Raw genomic sequence first — 16,204 nt, forward strand, 5'->3', positions numbered from 1 at the left:
AATCCTCAAATGCTGGAGACCTGTATATAAAATGGCATCATTGTTGCATACAGCCTACGCATGTCCTTATGTGTGCTTTCAATAATCCCTAGATTATTTGTACCACTTAGTACAATGTAAATATTGTTGTTCTATTGTTTAGGGGATAATGACAAGGAAAAAGTCTGTACATGTTCAGTATAGTACAGTTTTTTTCCCAAAAAATTTTTTTAATAATTTTTTTTAGTTGTTGATAGACCATTATTTTATTTATTTACATGTGGTACTGAGACTCAAACCCAGTGCCTCACTCACACCAGGCAAGTGCGCTACCACTGAGCCCCAGCCCCAGCTTTTTGATCCAAAGTTGGTTAGGCAGTCACAATGACATATGCCTGTAGTCCCAGCTACATAGGAGGCTGAGGCAGGAGGATCAATTGAACCCAGGAATTTGAGACTGGCCTTGGCAACCTAGTGAGAATCTATCCAAAAAGAAAGGAAGGAAGGAAGGCAGGTAAGTAGGTAGGTTGATTTGGCTAAATCTACAGAGGTAGAACTGAGAATCTGAAGGGTTATTGTAATCTGAAATATTTCATGCTATTGGAGCGAATGTTTAGTAAGTCACAGTGTATCTATTTAATGGAAGGTTACACAGCCATGAAGATGATTAGAACACTGCAGAAATTTAGAAACATTTTGACAATAAAGTATACATTGTGTTTAGTGGATACAGTCTTTTGGAATATCATTGTGTCTATTTCACTTTTCCATTGGTTATTTAAGAATTTAGGTCGTGTAAATTTAAGTATATAAATTTAAATACCCATTTTAAGAAATGTTAATTGGTGAAGTTAAATTGATGCTCTATATTTTCAGAGAAAAATGTCTTCCTCTTTTTTTAATCTTAAAGGAATATTTATTTTCATCTTCAAAAACAGCCAGGAAGCAAGCTGTGTGCTCCCTGGCGAAGCTCTGTTGGTCATATAAGGCTTTTAGCAGTGTTATTAATGCAGTCTTTCCAAGAGGAAGTCAGTGTCCTAAAGCAGGTTTGCTGTGTTTAAATGCCTGGTGTCTTAAATGAACTTTTGTTTTAATCTTAGTATTTTTGACTTCTTAACACATTAGATTAAGTTTCAGGGTGAATTTAGTTCAAAATTCCTAAATACCTATCTGTTCTCTCCAGCTCACTAAGCAACGCTTTAGAGAATAACCATGCAGATAGATGGAATCCCAGTTAACAGTGGCCTGCTTGACCGTGCCAAGGGAGTGAGAATGCTTGTTGGAACTTCAGTCCTTCATAGCTTTTCTTCTACCTACCCCACCCCCATATGCTCCCTTCCAAGTGCAAAAATCTTCTAGTAGGCTTTCGCTAAGAAAATTCATGCAAAAATAATTTGTCATCCCCCCTCTCCTTTTTTTTTTAAGCCCACTGACAAGGAACTGAGAGAAACCATAGCAGTGCTGACAGCTCAGCAGACGGCTCTGGAAATTGTCGTCAACATGTGCTTCAGTGAAGGTTTGCTCCCAGTTGACATGTAGACCTTTCCCCCAGGCGGGGCGGCTTCCAAGGGATTTCCTTTAGCATCCAGCTACAGGTGGTCTGCACTCTTCCCAGATCCCTCTGACGACGAGTGGGAAGAGCTTTCCAGCAGTGACGAGAGCGATGCGTGCATGGAAAACTCCTTCAGTGAGTGTGGGGGACAGCTGCTGTCCCCACTCTGCCTCTCCCATGAGATTCACTCCGCTCTCACCAACTGCTTCATCCCAAAGAAGGTAAGCCGCCTTCGTTCTGGGCTCTGACAGAGTGTGGGGAAGGTTTCAGAGAGCTGTGCATCCTGTGTGCACAAGCAGTGAGCCCACACTTCCAGCTTGAACAGAACCAGTAGGCCTGGAAATGGGCCAAAACATCATTCTTTCTTGATCATCCTCAACATTTTACTTGGAAGTAATGTGTAGAAGTTTCGTAAAGAAATCGTGTGTAAGATGACGATCTCTGACCTTTGCCCTACTGCCTTTTTTAAACCTAGGTTTTTGAGAAAACTGCCTCCCCAAACAATGTTGCGCTTGACATATGTTCAAGGAATCCTACGTGGAAACCTTTGATTAGAAAGTAAGAACTTTATTTTTAATTTTTTTTTTTTTTAAAGAACTTTTCTATTTTTAAGAACGCTGGTCATGGGATGGGGTTGTGGCTCAGTGGTAGAGCGCTCGCCTAGCATTTGCAAGCCCTGGGTTTGATCCTCAGCACCACATAAAAATGAATAAATAAAATAAAGGTATTGGGTCCAACTACAACTAAAAAATAAATATTAAAAAAAAAAGTTGGTCAGGGCTGGGGCTGTAGCTCAGTGGTAGAGCACTTGCCTTGCATGCATGAGGCCCTGGGTTCAATCCTCAGCACCACAAAAATAAATAAATATATTGTGTCCATCTACAATTAAAAATATATTTTTACAAAAAGCTGGTCATTATGTGAAGTGTTAGAACATTAAATAAAAATTGCTAACTCCTCCCAAGACCCAGAAGTTCCTTATGGTTCAGGAAACGGTGTACATCAGAACCCTTCTGTGCGTGAACATTTGATTGGCAGATTAACAGCCCACTTTACAGTTCTTTGTGACCTGCCCATGGACCCCCTTGTACTTACAGATATTCCCAGTCAGACCTTGAAGCTTAGGTTAAAAGTTAACACTGAGTTCTGCTGGATAAATTTTAAAGAGGCGGCATCATTTCTCTTCGTTTGCAGAATGAACACTATTCAGTGTAGAGCCCTCGTGTGTCTTCAGAGTCTGGTGTCACTCCTGGATGTGGACCATCTGGGAGGAGTTCCAGCCCTCCAAACACTCGCACAGCACCTGTCACAACTTGTTTTTTCTCAGCCAGGTAAATATTTAGGAATTGATCAGAAAGACTACTGGGACAGAGCAGAGTTTTTAAGGGGCAGACCGTGGACTTTGTGATTGTGTGTTGTTTATCATCAATCCTGCAGAAACCTTCCAGTCACTAGCAGGCATGTGTTTATAGTCACCGGTGGTGAGAGTCAAACCAGGTGTGCCAGCAGGGATGGAGGGGGTGTTTTTCTTCTTTATTAGAGTTATAATTATTTCCAATTATGTCAGGACAATTAAGGCTGAAATCAAAAATAACATCAGATTCTCATTAAGATATTTTGGCAATTCTGTATTTTTTTTAATTATAGGAATTTAAATTTGACTGGGTAATACATACATTGTATGTGGAACAAAATTCAAAAATTATTAGAGGATGTAAAGTGGACCATGTTACTTACTCCTTTGTCCCAGCCGGTTTCTCTCCCAGAATCAAGTCACCATTTTCTTATATTTGGTTTCAGAAAGATTCTCTGGGACACTTGGGGAAAGGAAAAATGTGGGAAATGGTATAAAATCACACATAATTCTACACCTAGCTTTTATCAAACCTGTATCTCTCTCCAAACATTTTTGCAGTGTAGGAATTGAATCTTTTAATTTACAGGTCTCTGATAATGGATTAATTTCATTTGTACTCAGAAACCTAGATAGGGTAACATACCATGGTTAAACTTTTTTTGTGTGTGTGTGGTACCAGAAATTTAACCCAGTTCCTTGTATATGCTGGGAAAGTACTCTACCATTGAGGAAAATCCCAAACATATATATATATTTTAATTTAACAGGATTTAACTGGTCCAGTAATGAATTGGGTAGCCCTTAGGACCAGTACAGATTCTGTAAGACTCCCTTATTGTTTTTTAGCACCAGGGATTGAACCCATAGATGCTTACCCACCAAGCCACATCCCCATCCCTTTTTATCTTTCATTTCAATAGAGTGTCTCACTAAGTTGCTTAGGGCACCGCTAAGTAGCTGACTTTGAATGTGTGATCCTCCTGCCTCAGCCTCCCTAGTCACTGGGATTACAAGTGTTCTCCATCACGCCTGGCTGTTTGTACAGGGTTTGATACATGTTCTTTAACAGATTTTCATAGTCTATTATAGTAGAATCCCATTTTAACTCGATCTCGTTCAGCTGGAGGAGCTCACACAGTCCCACTGAGCAGTGGCATATTGAGAGGCTTGTCAGCCTGAGCAGTGACTGTCGCTTCGTATTTCTCTCCCAACCTTCATAGAGACCTTGCATGTGGTGGAGGATGCTTTCACTGACCTTTGCTGGCATTCTGCCTCCCATCAGTCCAGCAAGATGTCCCGTGGGGTGGGAAGGAGGAGCCCATATTGCTGGTGCCCACAACCATCCACCCATTCTTATGGTCTGAGGCAGAGGGCAGGACTGAACAGGGAAGTCCACAGCCAGGGCCTTGGGTAAACAGGCCATACCCCAGACTTTGACTGCTTCCAAGCCCTGCCCAACCCTAGATCTACAAGCTGCCTGTCTCTTGCCTCCAAGCCATTTCTCAGTCCAATCAAGGTGCCACAGTCCCATTCCCAGCAGCAGGAGGAGTTTGTTTCAAGTGAAGTAAACGCACCTGCCTCAGCTGGACAGGAACGCTTAGATGTGTTTGTCCTGCTTGTCTGGCTGCGTGCACTCATTGAGCTGCACATTCATCAATGCACAGACCATAGGAAAACCACACCAAGCTGAGTCCTGGAGAAGAAGGGAGTGTTTTGAATTGTGGGGAAATATAACTAAGCACTTCGATCTTAAATTAATTCCAGTTTCATGACTTTTCGTTTTTGTTTTTTTGTGGTGCTGGGGATTGAACCTAGGGCCTTGTGCATGTGAGGCAAGAACTCTACCAACTGAGCTATATCCCCAGCTCCATCTTTAAAAAAATAATAATAATCTTTTAAAAAAAGTTCAGAAATATGACGTGCTGCTAGGTTAAGAACATATTAATATTTCCTGAGAGCTATAATGTTATTTTTATAGAAATCACCTACTGCAGGTCACTGTCACATCAGTAGTTTTGAAAAGCTCCCTATCTAATGATGTGGGCTCCATTATTCCCGGTGATTTGTAATTTTAATTGATCTCCCGTGTATGAAAGGGTTTGGATTGCAAACGGGGAAGGTTGTTGCTGGGGAAAGATTGCCATTAAAATGTCTCTGGACTGCCCCCATTGCTCGGAGTCTATCCTTGTATCCTATCTGTGGCTTTTGTATCCCTTAACATTGGTATTCAGAGAAATGGAATTAACAAGTGGTTCAGAAATAATAATAGAGCTGGGTGCAGTGGTACACACCTGTGATCCCAGCAGCTCAGAGGCTGAGGCAGGAGGATCGCAAATTCAAAGCCAGCCTCAGCAACTCAGTGAGACCTCAAAGGGCTGGGGTTGTGGCTCATTGAGTAAGTGGCCCTGGGTTCAATCCTTGGAACCAAAAACAAATAAATAATAATAGTTGTTATTTGTTTTGGAATAGTAGTAAATTTTCTTAGAATAAAATCTGATTTAAAAAACAATCACACAGTATTGAGACAAGATATTCTAATGTAGTCCTTCTAAACCTTTGGGATTTATTAAATAATGTAATCCTAGAGATTCTATATAGATGCTATGAACCGTTATTGGAAAAGTTTTGGTGGCGAGGACGGGTTAAATTTCTCTACTTAGAGTTAAAGGTATGAGGTTCATATAACTCTATCTAACTTATCCCCCCCCCCCCAGTTGAAGATGGGCACAGTAACTTTATTTACTTATTTATTATGTAGTACTGAGCCTGGAACCCAGTGCCTCACACATGCTAGGCAAGTGCTCCACCACTGAGCTACAATCCCAGCCCTTCTTTTTTTTAAATGTTTTTTTTAGTTGTCGATGGACCTATATTTTTTATTTATGTACTTATATGTGCTGCTGAGAATCGAACCCAGTGCCTCACACTTGCTAGGCAAGTGCTCTACCACTGATCCACAACCCCAGCTCCTCTATCTAACTTGTTTTAACTTTTGGTTTTGGTTTTGGTTTTTGCAGTGCTGGGGATCAAACCCGGGCCTTGTGCATGCTCAGCAAGTGCTCTTCCACTGAGCACTACAGCCCCAGCCCTGGCTTGTTTTATTTTTGATACTAAAATACAGAATACAGACCTGAATAGCTACAGAATTTGTGATTCTCTGTACATACCTACATTATATTTGTGGCTGACATCAAGGATAAAAAGTGTTTTTGTAGTATCTTTGTCTCCTTCATTAAAAGCTGTTGATTTTCAAAACATCAGATCCTTAGCTATGTTGTGTCTTTGTATTGGGTCAGTTGGTCAGTTTTGCTCCATTACGTGAGTTCTAAAATCATTTAGGGTTTTCTGTTTTCTCAGATTCTGGTAATTAGAAAGTTATTTTTTTGGTTAGAATGGAGGTATCCCATCTGGGATGCCTTTTCAGAATGCTGAAAGTAAGTCTGAAAAACTCACAAATACAATTTGCTTCTTGATTACTCCTAGGCTGATTATTTACCTACATTTAGACCTGCTACACATTCTTAGATATTGCGTAGCATTCTTGAGGGGAAGGACATTTTGAATTAACCTCTTGTCTAACTTTTGTCGTTTACCTAATTTCCCTGACAACACCATATCTGTTGACCTTTTACTGAAAATTTAGCTGAAAACCAAGGAGGTTTAAAGTGCCTTCCCCAAATCTGGATATTTGGCCAAAAATATGAATTAAATAAAAATCGCCCAAGCATTTTCCGTAAAGTGCAAATTATACATAATGTAAAATGGTGTTTAGTTCAGATTATCATTCTAGATCTAAGATAATGTTATTTTCCTGAGAAAGAATGAGAAAAGATTGAATCTGAGATTTTTTTTTTTTTTTTAACTGAGTAAGTTTATCATGACACAACTGTAGCTTAATTGTTTTATGTGGAGTTTGTGAATTTCTAGGGCTACTCTTGGAGCATTAAACAAGAGCCAATATGGTAACTTCTTAAAGTTAAATAGTAACAACCTCACATGAATTTTCAAGAGCCTATTATAGGTGCCAAATGTTAGGAGATATGCTTTATTGTCCCCTTTTCCTGGAGAGGAAGCTGAGATTTAGAAAGGTTACGGGGCCTCTTCAGATCATTCGTGGTTTGGCATATGTTCATTGAGCACTTACTTTATGCCGTACACTATCTAGGTCCTAGGAATAGTGGTCTGAAGAGTTAGGCAGGGGCACTTGTTTGTGGAGCTTGCATTCTGACATAATGTTTAATGTAATTTCAGCTATAAAGAAAAAATTAACAGCAGAGTGGTGTGAAGTGCTGGGCTAAGCAAGTGCAGAAGTCCTCTCTGAGGAGGTAACATGTGACCTGAGACCAAAGTGAAGTGGCAAGGGTCACATGTCAGGCAGGACTTCATCCCCGGCCTATCTGATCCTAAATCTATCCTGTTCTATGGCCTGTGATAATTACAGGAAATCCCCTACTTTGGTGCATAATATAAAGGACCAAAAAATTTAATAAGCTTTAAAGTTTGTGGGAAGGAGCCAAGCATGGTGGTGTGCACCTATAATCCTCTTGACTCAGGAGGCTGAGGAAGAGGATTGAAATTTGAGGACAGCCTCAGCAACTTAGTAAGACCCCAAGCAACTTAGCAAAACCCTGTCTCAAAATAAAATAGGCTAGGGATATAGTTCAGTGGCAAAGTGCCCCTTGGTTCAATCCCTAGTGCCCCTGGGGGGGAAAAAAATTGTGGGAAGTCACCTCTTTATCTCTCACCCAGGCAACCTAAAAGGGGGTCAGAACTGGGACAGGGTCCCAGACACCACAAGATTTCTATTGCTATACGACAGACTACCCCAAAATGTTATGGCTTAAAACAACAATAATCAAGCTGGGCATGATAGCTCAGGAGTTCAAGACCAGCATGGGCAACATAGTGAGATCCTGACTCAAAAATCAAACAACCAATTTGTTATTTCACTGTTCCTCTGGGTCGCCCATTTAGGGTACCATGGACATTGTTTGTCTCCATTGGTGTCTAAGGCAGTGAATCTCGACAGAGACAATTTTGCACCACCACCTGCAGGGGACATTTGGCAGTGTCTGGAGGTATTTTCGATTGTTACAACTTGGAAGTTGCTAGTGGAATCTAAATTATTTAGTCCAGGGATGCGATAAACTTCCTACAGTGCACAGGAGACCTTGTGCCTACATGACAGAGCATTAGTGATCCTGTCCCAAGTATCCATAGTGCTGAGATGGAGGAATACTAATCTAGGGCCTCTGCTGGAAACCTTGAGGGTTCAGGGCCACATCATTGGAAGTTTTTTACTCATCTGAAATTTGGTGCTAGAACTGGGAGGCAGAACACCCACAGATGACCCCTTCATGTGACCAGGCGTCCTCACAACATGGTGGCCCAGCTCCAAGGGCTAGAGTTAAGGGAGAAGAAGGTCATAGAAGCAAATGACTTCCATCGGACACACACGAGTCATTTGCTTTTTATGCCCCATCCTGTCATTTGTATGTTTTGTTTTTGAGAAGTCAGAGAGTCCTACCCAGACTCAAAGAGGGGAGTAACAGACTCCACATCTTTATTGGAAGTGGCAGGGCTCCAGGAGATCACGCAGAACTGGGAATACTGCTGAGGCCATTTTGGAAAGTACAGTCTACAGCACCAAGGGAATTGCTTTCCTTTCCTATAAAAGGGGACAGGGAGCCAGCTTGCTGCGCGACCCTCCCTGGCCTGTATGTGGCTGTGTTGGCACAGTTGTTTATGGCTGCTCTTGGGTCTATCCTGCATGGCCAGAAGGGACAGCTAGAAAGAAGTGGTGATGAGGAGCAGGAATGTGAAGGAGAAGGTGGGTCTCTGCGCAAGCAGCAGTTCTTCCCTCCGCTGTGGGCTCGGTGGACAAGGAAGCACTGGACAAGGAGGTGACTGTACCACAGGTGTGCCCAGCGCCATGACGGGGCTCTGCAAAAGGCTGGACTCGGTTCACGGCACTGGCTCAGGCTCATCATGTGCCAGAGCGTGGATCACATGAAACCCAGAGCCCACAAGTCGAGGACCGTCTGTGGGACACACCCTTGCTGTGACAGTTCCGCCATGCCCTAGCTTGTCATTTATATGTTTCATTGTCAGAATTGGTGCACACTGTACTTCTGGGCTTAAATACCTAGATTATTTTTATTAATCATAGTTGATGAATACTTAACATGTTCTGTTTTGATCCTGTTTCTTTTTCTACAAAATAGCTTGTCCTGGAGAAAGAGAAGACTTACATTTTATCTTCATGTTTTGTTTGTGTTTTAGATTTTGCTAAACACGATGACTTTCTGGAAGCCATAAGTGGTGCCTTGCGGGCCCTTTTACAAACAATGGCCTCCAAAAACATTTCTCAGGTAAGAGTTTTAAGCTTTTTTATGTGAAACTTAAGAAGATTCTGTATTATGAAGGTGAAATTAACTAATTTTTTAAAACCCTTATTTCTATTACAAGAGTAATGTACAATCTTAGTAAAAAGAAAACAGAAATGCTTGAAATAGAATGTGAAGCAATACACACAGGTGCTTTTTTTTATTGATTTAAGTTCTTGTTGGATATATATGTTGAAAATATTTTCTGAATATCGTTGGCTTTGGTTTTTTTTTTTTTCTTTTCCTTTTGTGGTACTGGTGATTGAAGATTGTGATCTTAGGGTTTTTAAAATATGGATTCATATTCTTCTTTCATGCAAAAACCAATATTTACATAATAGGAATCCCTTCAGATTGGTTTCTGTGTCTCTTTGACATGGACTCTACATTCAAACCCTAGATTTTTGATCATTTTTTCCTTTTCAAGTTAAAGAAAATGTCTCAGACTCAACTTGTAATTTTCCTGCTTAAAACGTGAAAATATTTTTCTAAAAGCCCTGATTTCTTTAGTGGAAAACTGAATTTTGGGGGTTTATGGCCACCATGTTGTCATCACTTTTAAGCCTTTTTGTTGAAATAGCCAGGGAATAGCAAAATAAAGTTCACACTGGTATTTCCAGGTTAAAGAAGAAGGGTATGGTGTTTTGCTCTGTGTGTGTGTGTGTGTGTGTGTGTGTGTGTGTGTGTGTGTGTGTTGGTGGTGCTAGGAATGGAACCCAAGGCCTTGTTCATGCTAGGAAAGTGCTGTACCTCCCCACCCTAGAGTACTGTGTTTTAAAGTTGCTTGAAAGAATTCTGTGTATGCTTATAATAAAGTTAGCTGTAGTTTTCACTTTTATAAATAAGGGGTGAATATTACTTTTGTGTGTGCTTGTGTGTGTGTGTGTGTGTGTGAGAGAGAGAGAGAGAGAGAGAGAGAGAGGATTAAACTAGGCATGCTCTATCACTGAGCTACATCCCCAGCCCTTTTAATTTTTTGTTTTGAGACAGGGTCTCACTTGGGTTGCTCAGGCTGGCCTTGAATTTGCAATCCTCCTGTTTTAGGCCCAAGTAGCTGAAATTATAGGCATGCACCACTTTGCCCAGCAAAAAGGAATTACTTTTTTGTTAGCTTTGTTTTTTTCTTTTTTAACACCCCTGGATTTAATTTAAAAAAAATTAAAAAAAAAAAAAAAAAACCTCGAAATAAAAAACAGAATGATAAAGTCTAAAAAGGTAGACTATACTAGGCACGTGCTTTACCACTGAGCTATGCCCCAGCTTTAAATATCTTCTCTTTTTTTGTGGTGAAACATCAAATTTGCTGTTTCATCCATTTTTAAATGTACACTTCAGTGGTGCCAAGTGTGCACTACTGCGTACCCATCACCACTGTCTTTACACGTTTCTCACTTTGCCAAACTGAAACTGAACCTATTACACACTGACTCCCGTCTGCCCTGCTCTCTGGTAACCACTGCTCCCCTTTCTTGTCTGTGATCAGGTAGTCTGGGTGCGGTTTCTCCTTGATACAGCTAGCATATATCAGAATCTCACTCTTTTTTTTTTTTTTTTTTAATACAGTACTGGTGATTAAATCCCGGGGCGTTCTACCACTGAGTTACACTGGCAGACTTTACTTTTTCAAGATTTTGAGATAAGGTCTCCTAGTAGTGCAGCTCTGGGGCCTCCTTTTCTCCAGTGACCTTGTCTTTGATCCCTCCAAAGCCACCCTTTAGAGCAGTGCTTCCCAAACCTTATCAGAGTTTAATGGGAATGATGTTTTACTATTAAATATAGCAGGTGCTATTGAGTTCATGTTAGTATTGTACTTATTATTTAAAAAGGTTTCTTTGTATGTTTGAGGATTTTTTTCAAGGACATAATTTTGGGCCCTCACTTTTTATGAAATGGAAATGCTGATAATACATAGTCCGACATATGGCTTTTGGTGGGGATCAGATAACCTTATAACCTTATAGGAATACAAAGTGTTTATTGATTTTTCCATATTGTACAGATATCATTTTCTGCATCAGTCTGATAATTTTAAAAAAATTACTCAGTTTATGCTCAGTTAATGGTAATCGTTCATACATATTAAGATCTTGAATTATTAGGTTAGTTGTAGTCAGCTTTTCATTGCTGTGACCAAAAGTCCTGCCAAGAACAATTATAGAGGAGGAAAAGTTTATTTGGCACACACATGGTTTCAGTCCATAGACCGCTGGCTCCATTGTTCTGGGCTCAAAGTGTGGCAGAACGTCATGGCAGAAGAATATGATGGAGGAAGGTGGCTTAGAATATGACATCAAGAAGCAGAGAGAGAAACTCCCCTCCCCAAGGACAAAACATATACCCCAAAGGCTAACCTCCAGTGAGTCACCTCCTCCTGCCACACCTTGTGTGCCTATAGTCACCACCTATTGGGATTAATGCACTGATGAGGTTAAAATGCTGTAGCCCAGGCCTTTCACTGCTAAACTTTCTTGCAGTGTCTCACATATGAGCTTTTTAGGGACATCTCATATCTAAACCGTAATGTTTGTATACCGCACATGAGCATAAAGTGTTCAAACCGGAAGAACTCTGATTCTCCCAAGCTTCGCAGGGAGAAGAAACCAAGAACTTATTTGCTGAGTGCCAGCAACCCTTCTGAAATTCAGCTGCCTGCTTCCTGTCCTGTTCTTTACCTTGTTGGTTTGTACACATTCCGCAGCTTCTTCATGAATCACCTGTAGTGGTGCAGCTTGTCTTTATGATTCACAGCAGCCTCGTCCTAGCCATGAGGAACCTATAGTGCTAGCTTAGTTGTTGTTTTGGTCACCTTCTCACTGCTGGGACCAAAAGTCCTGACAAGAACAGTGATGCCGCTTTTGACTTATGGTATTTTCTGAGAGCCTGGCCCATTGTCTGTTGCCCGTAGAGTAGGCAGAAGCAATGCCCATGATTGAGAAATGAGTATGAGTTTAGAATTTATAAATTTCACAAATAATAACTAGTGAGTGTTTTACATGCATCATTTACCCCTGTCACAACTGTGATGAAGACTTTTATCACCCTCATTTTACCAATGGGAAAATGGACTGCCAAGTGGGAGTGAAGCTAGGATTGGAGCCTGGGGTGTCTGGCTCCAGATCCAGGCTCTTCATCACCACCCTGTGCTGCTTCTCACCAAAGATTGCCTATGTCCCGACAGTCACACTTTTTCATGGTCCTTGTGCCTAAATGTGTGCTCATGTTAGATTTAACTCCTAGGCACAATGGCGCATATCTGTAATTTCAACAACTCAGGAGACCGAGGCAGGAAGATCACAAGTTCAAGACCAGCCTGGGCAATCTACAAGACCCTGTATCAAAATTTTTAAAATAAATAAATAAATAAAGGACTGGGGCTGGGGTTGTGGTTTAGTGGTAGAGCCCTCTCCTACCTTGTGTGAGGCGCTGGGTTTGATCCTCAGCACCACATAAAAATAAATAAATAAAATAAAGATATCGTGTCCCTCTATAACTAAAAAACTATATAAAAATAAATGAAAAGGACTGGAGATGTAGCTCAGTGGTAGAGTACCTCTGGGTTTACTCCTCAGTATTGAAAAAAAATTATCTTAAACTGAAAATTACCACCACTTGGTGGAAGCACTGTGTAATATCAGTCTTTAATACTTTATGACAAAACATATTAAAATTCTTACCTTGTATAGGTTCAGCCTATTTTTTAAAACCTACATGATTCTGTTATACTGTCAAAACCTTTATGATCAACATTAAAAGGGAATTAAGATCTCAGTCTGTGTACATCTGGAATGAAAGTCTTCAATGAAACTAATAGGACCTGAAGCCCCTCTTGTAGATTGGATAATGACAGTGACGTGAACGGGCTCGTCTTAGCTCAGAATTGCCAGCTGTATTTGGGAATGATCAGAATACATAATAACTTCTCAGCCAGGCATTCCTACCGCTCCCGGCACCATACAGCTATAGAAGAGATGCCCATCAGCCCTGGCTTCTCGTGCTACTGGATTTGGTTGAGTCTAACCCTGGGAATGCTCCTCTGCTCTTCCAACAGTGCATGACACCTGATCAGCTGATGGCGTTCTGCAAGGCAGGCATTCACAGTAGCAACATCGGGGTCAGAGTGAATGTCGTTAGCATTTTAGGAATCACAGGCAGTGTCCTCGCCAAAGAAGCTGGTACGCTTGAAACTCTTAAGGTAAAACAATTTGCTTCTAACCTAAAATGTTAAAATTTTAGAAATGGAAGAAGTGTATCTGTTGGTGTAGGATTTTAAAAACTTCTGTAGCATGATGAGAAGATATCATATCAGAAAGTTGCTAAGTTATATTATTAGAATGTGCCCTTTGGCTTGCTCTAGCTACGGGTATTAGCTAAGTATGTAAAATGTTGAGCCTCATTTTGTCATTTAACTTTACTCTGGAGATACCTTTTCAAAAATAAATTTGTCTTCAGTGAAAGACCAAATGCAGAATTTTTAAAGATGTTATATTTTCCTGCTGATGAAAATCCACCTAATACATTTCTGAGAAATACAAATAATTAATCACTCCACAAATTACAAACAGCAACTCTGGTAGCGCCAGCACAATAGGAATTCACTGGACATGTTTGCTTTCAGCACTCAATCTCAGCACAGTTGCTCAGGAACTGCCCTGCTAGAGGTACGGCATCACTCAACGGTCAGCAGTAGTGAAATGACCCTTCATTGCACTAAAAACTGCTGGAGTGCTGATTGCTGACTAATGGTTGATAAACTGTTTATATAAAGCACCTCTTAACCTGCTAAAAACTTTATAGTGATGACGAATTATTTTAAGCATCCCTTCAGAAAAATGATACATGAACATAGCAAGAAATTTCAAACAGTACAACAGTATATAATGAAAAGATTGACCTCCACTTCTAACAGTGCCCCCATTTGCCACTGTTATCTGTTCCTTCTGTATCCTTCCAGAGATGTTTGATAAATGTGCACACAGGTGAGAGTGAGCCAAGCTTGGCTACGTGGCATGTGTGTGCTACACACAGGTGAAATGGGGGTGTGGGGTTGCTCCTTTGCCCATAAGACTGGCTGCCGAGGTCCATTCTAGTTGAACAGCAAGTTTTTCTCAAATATAAAGTTTTAAAATGTTCTTATTTAGTCATGTTTCCAAATATGGGGGATGAAGGGTAAAGAAAAAGTACAATGAGTTGTGTGCCCACAGCAGAGTTAACAGTTACCATTCAATCCTGTACTCTTCATAGAGTCTCTGCTGGATATGTTAAAGTCAATGAAAGGCAACATGGTATTTGGCCCCTGTGGCTCAGTAAGCATCTCCTAAAAATAGGGATAGTTCCTTATGTCATTATCATGCCTCATACAGTTCACAGTTATTTCTTAATATGTCTAATATCTGTTCTGTGTTCATAATTTTCCAGTTGTCTTGGGAGAGACCTATTTAGTTTATGTGAATCAGTAAATTCCATATGTTTGATTTGGGATCTTCTCTGTCTCTGTTGATCCAGAACATTTCTCCCAGCAATATCTGCTCTCGGCTCCTGGATCAGTTAACAGTGTTCAGTTTTCTTGATTCATCTGATGGTTTTCTCACGGGATTGGGATTCTTCCTTTATCCTCTGTATTTCCTGGAACTTGGAGCTAAACCTGGATTCTATTCACATGAATTGTTTTTAATAAGACGACTTCATAGGTGGTTCTGTGTGCTTTGTTACATTCTAGAACATAACATGTATACACTCTCTTAGAGGTTATGTAGACCTCGTAAATTTAGATGAGAAAACTGAAGCCTGGCGAGGTTGACTAACTGTCCAGCAGTCACCCTGTTACTTAGGGCACAGCTGGACTTTGGGCTCAGTGTCCTGAGCATTTCTGTCCCCTCCCCATAATGCTGGATTGCACACCACCCTCGAGGCATAAAGGGTGATGCAGAGTAGCCAAAGTAGAGTGAGGTTACCCTGGGACAGTCCTTTGCTAGCTAATCGTGCGGGGAGAAGGAAAGAATGGATGCTAAAAATCAACCAGTAAATAAAGCAAAATGAGATAAAGTGTTGGGTTATTTTTTTAATTATCCTAGTGTTTTCCACATACTTTTAAAAGCAGATTTTTTTTTCATTACAGATAAGATTTCTATGTATTTTAACACCATAGAGAATTGTATTTGAGAGAGGGAAAGAGAAATTTAATGATTTCCAAAATCAATTTTTCATGTCATTTATGGGTCTTCATTCACTTTACTTAGGAACCATAATATGTTTAGTTTATCTTGCTGGTGTTATAATTGGTATATTTATAAGTATTTGTAAAGTGTTTGGTCCTTTAAAAGTTTTCATTTCTCCCCTGGTGTTTTATAGAAAACAGTATGTGTGAATCATTGCCTCATTTGAAGTTAGCATTCATCTGGAGACTGACCTTAGTCATGTTGTAATGTGTTTGCTGTTTTCAGACCACTGGGCGCTTTCTGCTTGAGGTAGCCACCAAAGATCCCTCCCTTGTGGTAGCAGGAGAAGCTTTGGATGCTCTCTTTGATGTTTTTGCAGATGGTGAAGAAGCTGAAAAAGCTTCGGTTCAAATTAAATTGTTATCAGCTCTGAAAGAGTTCCAGCCAGTCTTCAAGATGAAGGTTTGTAGCTGTCTTATATGAGTGCACGGGTCTCGGCATTCTCTGGGAAAGAGGGTGTGTGTAGTTAGCACCTTGCAGTTTAGAGGCCTGTGCCTGTCGAATTCCTGTAAATCTCAGTGATTAACATTGCAGTTCATCCCCAGTACTTTGTGAAATGCTTCTTGACTGAGTCATAGCTCCACACCGACTGTTGAATCACTGTAATTGGAGCCAGAATGACATCTGACAAGTTCCTCATTTCTTTAACACGTTAGTACTGTTAAAATTCTCTATATAGCCAGGAGTGGTGGCACACGCCTGTAGCCCCAGCTAC

General features: G+C 40.6%; 1 protein-coding gene and 1 non-coding gene across 3 annotated transcripts in view; both read left to right on the plus strand.

Moving 5' to 3' along the window:
* Heatr3 (HEAT repeat containing 3) overlaps window positions 1-16,204 on the plus strand; it is a 32,960-nt gene that overhangs the window by 14,084 nt on the left and 2,672 nt on the right. For both annotated transcript variants that reach the window (XM_071604167.1, XM_027939200.2), the window contains 7 exons: window positions 1,405-1,495; window positions 1,595-1,752; window positions 2,007-2,089; window positions 2,726-2,862; window positions 9,171-9,259; window positions 13,323-13,466; window positions 15,715-15,891. In XM_071604167.1, coding sequence (XP_071460268.1) covers window positions 1,405-1,495; window positions 1,595-1,752; window positions 2,007-2,089; window positions 2,726-2,862; window positions 9,171-9,259; window positions 13,323-13,466; window positions 15,715-15,891 — 879 coding nt within the window. The remainder of the gene's footprint in view (window positions 1-1,404; window positions 1,496-1,594; window positions 1,753-2,006; window positions 2,090-2,725; window positions 2,863-9,170; window positions 9,260-13,322; window positions 13,467-15,714; window positions 15,892-16,204) is intronic.
* Trnaa-ugc (transfer RNA alanine (anticodon UGC)) lies at window positions 2,313-2,385 on the plus strand. Its single transcript has one exon. It is a non-coding gene; the product is annotated as a tRNA-Ala (tRNA).

This window comes from Marmota flaviventris, chromosome 18 (genome assembly GCF_047511675.1).
Source record: "Marmota flaviventris isolate mMarFla1 chromosome 18, mMarFla1.hap1, whole genome shotgun sequence".
Classification (NCBI taxonomy): Eukaryota; Metazoa; Chordata; class Mammalia; order Rodentia; family Sciuridae; genus Marmota; species Marmota flaviventris.